General features: G+C 40.6%; 1 protein-coding gene across 1 annotated transcript; it reads left to right on the forward strand.

Moving 5' to 3' along the window:
- The first annotated feature begins 9,128 nt into the window (after positions 1-9,128).
- LOC146636239 (uncharacterized) lies at positions 9,129-11,044 on the forward strand. Its single transcript, XM_085350312.1, has 5 exons — positions 9,129-9,162; positions 9,497-9,787; positions 10,047-10,295; positions 10,595-10,620; positions 10,793-11,044. Exons 1-5 carry the CDS (start codon positions 9,129-9,131, stop codon positions 11,042-11,044), a joined length of 852 nt encoding a protein of 283 aa, XP_085206438.1.
- The last annotated feature ends 318 nt before the right edge of the window (positions 11,045-11,362 follow it).

The following is an 11,362-nucleotide window of genomic DNA, read 5'->3' on the forward strand; positions in this document are numbered from 1 at the left end:
ATGTGTAAAAATTATTTCAGCTCTCATTCTAACAACTAGACAGTTCAGTTAAAAGTAGAAGGAAGAAGCTCAAAAGCAGACGGCCTCACACAGTTAATATTCAGTGATGTGTTGCTGTTCTGGGAACACTTGACCACACGCATACATGGAAAGCTTGGGGCAGGGAGTAGAAGCAACACAACGGACATCAGTGACAACAGCTGTGACTCTCACTGAGTCAAAAACAGCATATAAACATGGAGCAACAGAAGTTTTTATTTGTTTCCGCAGTTATTCAGTTCATTAAAGTGTTTGAAATAAACTCAATGATTGAATGGTTGCTGAATTTTTCAATGCATGTGTGTAAAAGACTGTTTTAGTCACAGCACTAAGGCCTCGTGGTTTCTGTCTGGTCCAGCACAAAAACAGGAAACGCAGCCTGTGGTTTCAGCATGAAGTTGTCCATTTAACTGTTGTCTATTTTATGTTATCAGCACATTAGCAGAGAGTTAATAAGAAATTACGATAAAGATCACAGTGGGAATTTGACTTTGTTCTCTGTGTGCATGATACATGTTTATATCACCAGCCCTCACTGGAATTTTAGCAATAATTATCATTGTGACAATTAAGTATGCACGACACTGTGTCAAAACAGATAAAATAAGAGTCACTGTGGTGATGATGCATGCTGGACTAAAAAAAAACTGTGAAGCTGTGAAAATCTTGTTTTTCACTCTGAAAAGCAACTGCCTTCAGTGTTTGCACTTTAAGACAGGTTTTCTTTAAATACTGTGTCTGTATTTCTGTGTAGTATAATTCTGCAGGCTTATCTGTATCATCTCTTTACTTTAAATAGAGGCCAAGGCAGTGCAGACAGCGGTTAACGAACTATCGGAGCTGCACAAAAGTATGATGAATAAAGGAATGCATTAGAAGTACAGCAATCTGCCCATACCTGAGGCTTTGGAATAGAAAGGAATACAAGAGGAGCAGAATAATAATAATGGATTGCATTTATATAGCGCTTTTCGAGAACCTCAAAGCACTTTACAATGCCACTATTCATTCACTCTCACATTCACACACTGGTGGAGGCAGCTACAGTTGTAGCCACAGCTGTCCTGGGGCAGACTGACAGAAGCGAGGCTGCCGTATCACGCTATCGGCCCCTCTGGCCAACACCAGTAGGCAGTGGGTGAAGTGTCTTGCCCAAGGACACAATGACCGAGACTGTCCGAGCTGGGGCTCGAACCGGCAACCTTCCGATTACAAGACGAACTGCCAACTCTTGAGCCATGATTACTCCCACTACCAAATACCACCTCCTGGTATATAAAGCAGTCGCCCGAGACTGCAAGACCAGGCTCACCAACCTGTGCACTGCTTGAATGAACTACAATAAAGCTTATGACTCAATCTCCCACACATCCTGGAATGCTTAGAACTATACATACAGGACTCTTAGAGCCTTCATCAGGATTTCAATGGGGATGTGGCGAACAAACATAGAACCAACTTCAAGTCAATTGCACAAATCACCATGAAGTGCAGGATCTATCCAGCACGTTTTCTGCATATGCCTGAACACCCTCGGCGAGATCATCAACAAGACCAGCTATGGACACCGACCATGGAATGGTGGAATCGCCAGCAACCTCCTCCACACGGATGACATTAAGCTGTATGCCAGGAGTTAACAAAACATCAACTCATGGATCCACACCACCAGGATCTATGGAATGCATTTGGAATGGAGAGGTGTAGTTAGATGGTAATGAAGAGAAAGAAAGTAGTCAGAACTGAGGGGATCAAAATACCAGAAGGCAACCCTGAAGACCTCAAGGACAGCTACAAGTACCTGCAAGTCCCACAGGAACCACGTGTGAACCACAAAGAGGCTAATAGGAAAGCTGCAACCACCAAATACCTGCAGAGAGATAGAAGCCACTGACATCAACACAATGAAGCTTGTGCACCATGCATGGAGGGTTTCCCCCCAAATTTGGCACCCTGAGACTCCCTTCTTAATTATGTCCTTCAGTCTTTTTTCTTACTACGTGAATTTCATCTTCCTCATCTTTTCCACAGCTGATGCTACCAGCAGCAGCCACTTGGTACTGTGAGGCCTGGATACTAGTTGTTGCTGGTACTAGTGTTCACAGCTATGTCTGTTAATTTGACACATTTTGCTATTTTTAGTTTTCTTTTTATTGTTTTGCTCAGCTTTCCAGCTCCACTTTTTTGATACTTCTTCCACACTATTTTTTTCTATAAGCTACATGAGCGCACAATGAAGGCAATGGACGGGGCAGTCGCATTAAGAGATTTGATAGAACAATCTAGTGTCAGTAGTGAAAATGAACAAATGAGCTGCTGTCACTGCTTGTACAGCTGGTGCACAGCAGCCCATTATACCTGCCCATCGGTCCAAAATTGCATCAAACCACTGGGGAATATGCCCACAGTGCTAGATTACTAGTGCAGCCCCAGTGTCCCGAACATGTGACTGCAGAACTCACAGTAGTTTTAGTTTAGTTTCAAGTTACGTCTGCACTCCATGAATCTGTCTGTCTGCATATTGACTCAGTGAAGAAAAGAATTTCCATAATAATGTGTTCTTTATTAATCCAATAGGAAATTAGTCCTCTGTAGAGATGATACCTTGCTCAGTGGTACCTCAGAGGATCCGTTTCAGGGCTCTAGACTAACTTTTTGCCATGGGCGTACCAGTACGCCTAACTTTAAAAAGTGAGGCGTACCGGCACAAAAGTTAGGCGCACACAAATTTTATAATAATTGATATAATATAATGTGTTTTTCTGGATACACTGCGCTTTTTCAGCATTCAAAGATTGATGACACCGTGTCAGAGCACTGGCTATGAATTTCAGAAGGATCAGGCCTTAACTTAACAGAAAGATTAGCAATAGTTCTTTTCCTATTACAGCTACATCCACTTCTGTCGTGCCTAGGCTGCTCACTAGGGCTGGGTATCATCACTGATTTCTATCATCCATTCGATTCCGGTTTTCAAAGTCCCGATTCGATTCAACTTAGCCTCAGACCGTCAGAAATATTATAATTCTGATCATTTATCAGTACTGACTTCATCAGAATTGTGAACATCACAGCAGATGCCTTTGTGTGAAAGTAACTGAGAATAAAACACAGAAAAACATGAAGGAGATTTTCCTGGTCTGGCTTTTTATAGCAGATAACCTTAAAAATATTCTACAATGTTCTGCATATAAAGTTTAAATTTCTTCAGTATTGAACAACAGAAAAAACAGGCTTTCTTGTCCGAGGTCATTTAGGTGAAAAAAAAGAAAAGAAAAAGACAGCAGCCGACAGCGCTGTAAACAACAGAGAGAGAGAGAGCTAGCTGTGCATGAAGTGTGATTTTAATAGTCGTGGAAGCAAAACAGCAAAATTCATGACGACATTGATCAAATGTGAAGCGCAGTTTGCTGCTTCTTTTGCTGCTGGCTCGGTGAATTTTGGTTGGAGAGAGACAAAACCTGCAGCTCAGAATCAGCGCAAAAAGACGTAATCACAGCGCGGACCGGACGCATCAGGATCGCTAAGCTCCGACAGCGTGTCCGTCTGCGGGCCGTCGGGTGAGAAAGCCGAGAAAGACAAAGTTGATTCTGAAGCATCGGTCCGTTCTGTGTTTACGTCTTTGTGTGGAGTCCGTGTACCTGCTCTCATTTGCTGTTTGGATGTTGTTGAAATGGTTTTGTGAGCTTTAATCTGAGAATCTGGCGTTTCTGGCAAAACACAGTTATATTTAAAAGTCGATTCAGGATTTAATGAATTGATATCGCTTTATTCAAGCTACTCACCTCCCACTTCCACCTGCACTTTCAACTGGACCACGGCCAATCAGAGAGGTCCCGCCCCTGACTATCTCTGATTGGTTTAGTCCACGATAGGGGCAAAATGTGTGTCTGTTGTTGACCACAGGGAAGGTTGCAGTTTTTTGTCTTTTTTTTGCTACCCGAACAGTTGGTCGCACAGGTGCAACCAAATATTTTTTTAGTCACATTTGCGACCAAATTGGTCGCACTCTAGAGCCCTGCGTTTGGTCGATTTGAACCCCCACCTTTCGGACCATGGGGCAAATACACTTCCTACTGAGCTATCTCTGCCCCTTATCTGTGACCAACTAAAAGTATATTGAAGTGTAGAAGTAGGAGTGTGACAAAGGAGGGTGAGATGACATCTGTATCATCATGAATATTAATGGATATTTCAAAACACTGCCTCAGAAGATGACTCTCAGTCTGCAGAAGAAGAAAACTTCAGCAGGATCCACAGGACACGACAACAAAGACAAAACTATGACCTGCAAAGTATATTTGTATATTAGAGAGAAAGAACATGTCCCATGACTGCTGTGGTCAAAGCTGTTTGAGGTTGGTGTATAAGGAAGGAAGCACAGAGAGGCGATAGAAGGAGGAGCTGAATATAAACTCTGGTCTTATCTACATTAAGTGCAGCTTCTCTTTGTTCTGCATTTATTACAAAGTCGAACACTTTGAGATTAGATGCAGATCAGCGTGCAGGGCTGGACGTGAGGATGGGGCACTCTTTGTTCTGTTTGCTGGGCTTATTCTGTGAGTACAATACACACCTTTACTGTTTGAATGGCAGTGATGAAGGAAAATGTTTCTCACTTAACCTGTTTACCTGACAGCTTCAACACTAGTGGTGGGCGGATAGATCCAAATATCGATTTTACGCTACCGTGGGATGTTTTCACAAAGTAGGACCTTCTTGTCAGAACACTGGGACGGGTGCAGGCACCTGCTGGGCCCCAGCCACTTTCGCTCGAGAAGTGGGGATGGGTGCGGCGGCAGGCTGCATACTGACTAGTTCCACCCTGGCGGGCAGCACGGGCGCCGCGCAGTCGAGGGTTGTGGGCAGGGGCAGCGATGTCGAGCGGGACCGGATCAGAGCCGCCAAATTCTTCATCCTCTGCGGGTGGCACTCAGTCTGATCCTGCAGCATGGCCACCAGCTTGGCCACCATTTGCGCCAGCTCCTCCCTCTGCTGGCCCAGTCCTCGGTCAGCCGCGTACTCCTTCCTGGGTTTCAGACCCACTGTAAACCACCATGGCTGACCCGATGACATTTTAATGTTTCGCAGCATCATTTATTCTTACAATAATCACACGGCTGCTGTACATTCAATGACTGCAGCTCTCCCGCTGCCAGCGGTACACATCACCACCACCACCAACAACAACACAAGCAGAGCACAGGTTTTAAGCCAGTGAGGCGTGATTGTAGATGTCGGGCAGGTGAGTTCATCTCACTTGCAGCGGCATCGCAGACCACGCCCCGCCGCAATAATAAAGCATTTTCTATTTAGTTATAAACGTTGTCCTAATTATGTCTTGGGTTTTAACTATTTAATAATAAAAAAGGAAACATCACAAAAAACACTTAAGGTCATGAAAATTTAGAGTGATTGAGACTGAGATGGGTATCAGCGATACTGGCCCGCATTTACTTGTTTTGGATCAATACCAAAATATGCAGTATCGCACACGACTATTCAACAAAGCATAACAGTGACTGTTTAAACTTAGATACACTGCTGCTGTTTGCATACATTACATTCACCGTTCACAATTTGTTAATATGTTTAGGTTTTTATGTTTTTTTAAAGTTCTTTTTCATGTCTCCAGTCTGTTTGACAGCTATTAGTACGACATACATTCGATGATAAGCAATAACTGTGCAATCTGAAGATTTACCTTTAAAAAACCTCAATTTATATATTTATTGTGATTTTGTCAGTTGTATAATGTCTGATGATGTTTCATTCACTATTTTAGTGCTCAGTACAGTCAGACATGGAAACACTGAAGGTGAGAAACTGTTTTTTCTTCCATTTATTTATATTTAGCATCTCCTGTGTTGCTCTAAATGACGTCCTCTGTGTTGTATTTTGTATCATAAACCAAACATTTCATTGAGATTATTGGTTGAAATGTTAATATAACCATGTTAAGTGTGTGAGCACTCACGCACACACCCACGATACGAACTGTATATTTACTGAAGAGCTGTGGCTTCATACATGTAGATTTTCTTTTCATGTTTATCTGATCTGAAAATATCAGCAGTGTGTGTAGTGCAGATTATCTCACTGAATTTTGCTGTTGGCATGTAATCTGGATTGTATAGTGGGATTTTTTTGGATAACATCTTGGAATTATAAAACACAAAAGGCAAAAGGCAGGAGATCAGTTAGGCTTGGGGCTTAAGAGGTTATCTCACTGAATTATGCTGTTGGCATGTATGCTGGATTATACATCAATCAGGCATAACATTATAAATATTCTCAGGTAAATTCAATAACACTGAATATTTCTTTATCATGGCACCTGTTAGTGAGTGGGATATATTGGGGAAAAGTGAACATTTTATTCTCAAAGTTAGGTTTGTGAAGTCCAAAACTGTGATGGCTAGATGACTGGGTCATAGCATCTCTAAAATTACAGCTCTTGTGGGGTGTTCTCAGTCTGCAGTGGTCAGTGTCGATCAAAATTGGTCTGCAGAAGGAACAGTGGTGAAGCAGTGACAGGGTCATGGACAGTCAAGGCTCACTGATGCAATTGGAGTGAAGGCTGGACTGGCTGGTCTAATCCAACAGACAAGTTTCTGTACCTCAAGTTATTGAAAAAGTTCATGCTGGTTCTGATAGAAATGTGTCAGAATACACAGAGCATCACAGTTTTTTGAGTATGGGACTGCATAGCTGCAGATTGGTCAGGGTTCCCATGCTGACCTCTGTTCACTACAGAAACCACCACCAACGCTCCTGTGAGCATCAGAACTGGACCACAGAGTAATGAATGAAAGTGGGCCAGTTTGATGAATCACATTTTCTTTTACATTATGTGGATAGCCAGGTGCTTGTGCGTTGATTACCTGGGAAACACCAGGAACCAGGATCCACTATGGACAGAAAGCAAGCCGGCAGAAGCAGTGTGATGCTTTGGGCAATTTTCTCCTGGGAGACCTTAGATTCTGCCATCCATGGATGTGAATGTTACTTTTACCACCTACTTAATCAAACCCTGATGGCTGTGGCCTCTTTCATCAGCACAAAATGATCTAGGAACAGTCTGAGGAGCACAACAATGAGTTTGAGGTGTTGACTTGGCCTCCAAATTCCTCAGATGTCATTCCAATCAAACATCCATGAGATGTGCTGGACAACAAGTCTGATCCATGTACACCCCACCTCACAACTTACTGGACCTGAACTGTGAAGTCTAGTACTCTGGTGACTTTCTATACCACAGCAGCAGGTGAATCAGACAGAGTATTCATGACCTCTAGTGGGGGCATTTGTAACTGCAGACGATGTACAAAAGGGACAAATTCACTCATAAAAGAAAATGATCGAGTCATCATTCAGGAAAGTGGCAGATTTTAACATTTAATCTGGATTAAAACAGCTCAGAATCTCAAAAGTTTGTAGAAAATTAATTTTGAAACAAAAGTGAATGATGTGACCTCATCTTTCCTCCATAACGAAGAATCATTTTTAAACATTTGCAGTGTTTGTGACCTTTGATTGTCTCTGAAAATTTTAGATTTTTCAGTGAAAATTTTACATTTAGAAACAAACACACAAAGCAGTCATACACTTATGATACAAGAGAAGTAAAACTCAATACAGACACAAGAAACAACTGACTACCAAAATAAAACAGGAAATGAGAATTAAAAACTAAACAGTTAAACAGCCACAACAATAAAGTTAACAAAGGGAAACTGACACATGAGCAGGAAACACTCAGGTAACAAAGAATACAAAACTACAACTAAAACTATATGCAATCCATCTGCAGGGAATCAAGTATTTTCAAAATAAAATGTTAAGTACTTGTGTCAAACAGTTGAGCTCTGTGCACTAAATAAATCCTGAAATAATATTTGAGGGGTTTTTTTTAAGATTGATGCAGAACAAAACAACATGCATTCACATATTTATCATAAATGTCACCCATAAATGTTTATCATTTTCTGTTTAGTTTTTGTTTTTTCTTTGTGTGTCCTAAATTGTTCTAAATTGTTTCCAACAGAATCGTGGTGAATCTTCTTACTACCTGGCCTCAGATATTCACTGGTGAGACAATCCTCTCTAAGATATGAGATACAGGGAGGTGAAGGCAAAGGGTTTGAAATACAAACAGGCACCACCCAACACAAACAACCTTCAAACATCTGGTGAATACAGGATCATCTGACTCCATCCATCTCCATCCCTATCATCCTCTTCTGTCCCACCACCCCTCTGTTTGTGCTTCTTCACTACATCCATGAATCTTCTCTGTGGTCCTTTTCTTCCTCCTGCCTAACAGCTCCATCTTCAACATCCTTTGTTTAGTATATCGACTATCCCTCCTCTGCACATGTCCAAACCATCTCAGCCTTGTCTCTCTGACTTTGTCTCCAAACAGCTCAACCTGAGCCGTCCCTTTGATGTACTCATTTCTAATCCTGCCCATTCTGCTCACTCCCAATGAAAATCTTACATTTTCAACTCCACCTCCTGTCTTTTTGTAAGTGCCATCATCTGCAAACCATACAGCTGTAGTGATCGTCACCTCTCTTCTCAACTTCACTTCAACAACCCATAGTTTCCCATAGTTATTCCCTGTCCTTTGTTTTTTATGTCACAGATATGTCATCTGGGTCTGCCTTTCCACTCTTCATCCTAAATGCTCCCTCAGTGTGGAAACTATTTACTGCTCTAATCAAATGAACAGTCTTAATGTTTCCGTGCTACACACAGCATGCTAACATCCAATCACACACACAAAGGTCTACCCTAATATCCTCTTCACATTTTGTATTTGAATCATAACATCATGAATGAACAGAAATAACCAGATCATCATTAATTAATTGAAGTGTAGTTTAGCTGCATTTGGCAGAGTTTTATTCTTTCTCTGAACCAGCAGATGATGCATCACTCGCTGGGCTTTGAAGGATTTCTTTTTCTATCTGTCACCTGCCATATTTGCTGCATGCATAGCTGCCTACACCAGAGAAACCAGGCACAGCAGATTTCCTGTTGAGGAATTCCACTTTTCTTCCATTCAAACCTCTGATGGATTAAAAATGATTCTGCTTCTGAGTTTTTGGATTGTCACAGGTAAGGTGAATATAATACATTTTTATTAGCATATCTAATTTCAATCTATTTATTATTTATGTGAATCAATTTTTTAAGATATGTATCAGAGATTTCATTAGGAAAATAACTGTCACTGTGATGAATAAAGCAAAGTTTAAAGTTTAATAAGTGAAATGAAATGTTGGGGGGGGTAGGGGGGTTGATGATGTAATAAAAATAATTATTCTCAACCTAATGTGGCAAAACAAAATATTACAAAGTGATTTCCTTTATTGTACACCTGCTTCAATATATGTATTGTGTGCATGTTGTGATTTTAAGGTGGAATAATGTGTTTTAATGTGTTTTTAAGGTCTCATGGCAGAGGACCCAACAGCGACATATTATCAGCTGAAAAACAGCTCAGTGTGTCTGAATGTCAGGAAACCGCCACCATATAAACGTGGTGAATGGAAATTTAACACAATAATTATTGTTGATGATACAGAAATCAATCCAAATTACACAGACAGAGTGACTTATAGTGCTGGGAACCTCTCCCTGTGTATTAATAACCTGGCTGATACAGACACTGGGATATATGAAGTCTCATACAGCCAAAACTTTATTTCAATGTCAGAGAAGCATCAAGTCATTGTTCAAGGTAAGATATAAGAAAAACTTTGTCTTTAAATGCAGGCCATTTTTACCATTTTAACTTGTGCATGAATCTATTTTACATATTATATTTTTCTGGATTTGGTAGCATTTACCTTACAGCCAGCTTTAACATTTCCTTGGCTGAAGGGTTGTTGTCTTTAACCACAACACCACATAGCCTACAATTTTATAATCACCTAGTTCATTGTCAGTTCTCTTTTTGCATTAAATCATTAATTTGTCTGTTTGGCTCCATGTCACAGATGTGGTTCCCAGACCTGTCATTATAATGTCAAAGCTTGGCTCCAACCAGTCTGCTGGACTCTGCAGTATCACAGTAAACTGCTCCATCCAGGATTATTGGCTTTGGTCTGTTTGTGATAAAGACGGCTGCAGAACATCTCAGAAATCATTCAGTGAGGTCAACATCACCATCTTCACTGAGAACAGAGCTGTGGTCTGCAGAGGCAACAACCATGTTAGCACAAATAAAGCTTCTGAAAGCTTAATGTGTGAGTATTAAGTATTAGATTTAAATAACAGGCTATTGATTTTATTTTTGACAAATAAACTGAATATTTTCTTCTATCTTTCCCTGTAATTTAAATAATTCAATTTTTGTTTGTTATCATAAAAGTCATTTTATTTTTATGTCTGAAAAGAAAAAAAAATACTAATTGAAACTATGTTTTCAAATCTGCAGGTTTCAAATCTACTAAAGATGAAGAGAAATCACAACAACTCATACTAAAAGGAATACTTATTCCTGTTTCTGTATTCATTATCCTCGGAGCATTTTCCTTCTTTTTAGTTAAAACAAAATACAAATCCTACCAGGTAAGATGTATTTGGTAACAGATATTTATCATATAACCTGCTCATTGCTAGAATTAGGAAGGTTACTTCTGGTACATGGTGTGATAATATGACTGAATACATATTTTTACTTCATTATTTCCATGCACAAGCATCTAATGTTCAGGTCATAAGAACACTGCCATTATCTCAGTCTAGAGTCTCGTCTTCCAATGATCCTGGCCCTGTTTATGAGAGCGTGGACGTCTTTCAGTCCATACAGACCAGCAGCTCAAGAGAGGAAATGATCTCCATGGAAAGCCACAAAGCAGATACCATCTACGCCTGTCCAGAAGTGACGGTCTGCTCTGGCAACAACACACAAAGTATTTCAGAGAGTGCCACCATGGAGAAGGCACAGACCTCCAAACAGATTGACTCAGTTTACAGCATGTTGCAGAATTAAATTAAATTAATTATTTAATGGTGTATTTAATTGATTCATTTTGGCACAGTTGACTCCTTCAGCTCTCACCATGAAATAATTTTATCTATCAAGCTCACCCATCAAACCCAGGGGACGGGGTTAACGCTGATCGAGTCAAAACCATTGCTTTGGCCTGGTGACCATTGTTTTTAGTTTCTGCACACCAACAACCGGCATGTGGAAACTAACAGAACTGTACTTTGAAAAACCCTGTTTGTGTGTCACCAGATACAGTTTTAATATTTTTTAGCCGAGAATGTGTTGGTTTAATCTTCTGATATCTGGTCGGTTTGTCAA

Source organism: Diplotaxodon limnothrissa, linkage group LG3, assembly GCF_057381915.1.
Source record: "Diplotaxodon limnothrissa isolate DT_005_m linkage group LG3, D_limnothrissa_male_GT1.1, whole genome shotgun sequence".
Lineage (NCBI taxonomy): Eukaryota > Metazoa > Chordata > Actinopteri > Cichliformes > Cichlidae > Diplotaxodon > Diplotaxodon limnothrissa.

Bases quoted from the DNA above. Each gene is read 5' to 3' on its own strand.
- LOC146636239 (XM_085350312.1), top strand. From the start codon at position 9,129: ATGATTCTGCTTCTGAGTTTTTGGATTGTCACAG. The intron at 9,788-10,046 runs GTAAGATATAAG...TCCATGTCACAG, and splicing joins GCATCAAGTCATTGTTCAAG to ATGTGGTTCCCAGACCTGTC. The intron at 10,296-10,594 runs GTGAGTATTAAG...CCTTCTTTTTAG, and splicing joins AGCTTCTGAAAGCTTAATGT to TTAAAACAAAATACAAATCC.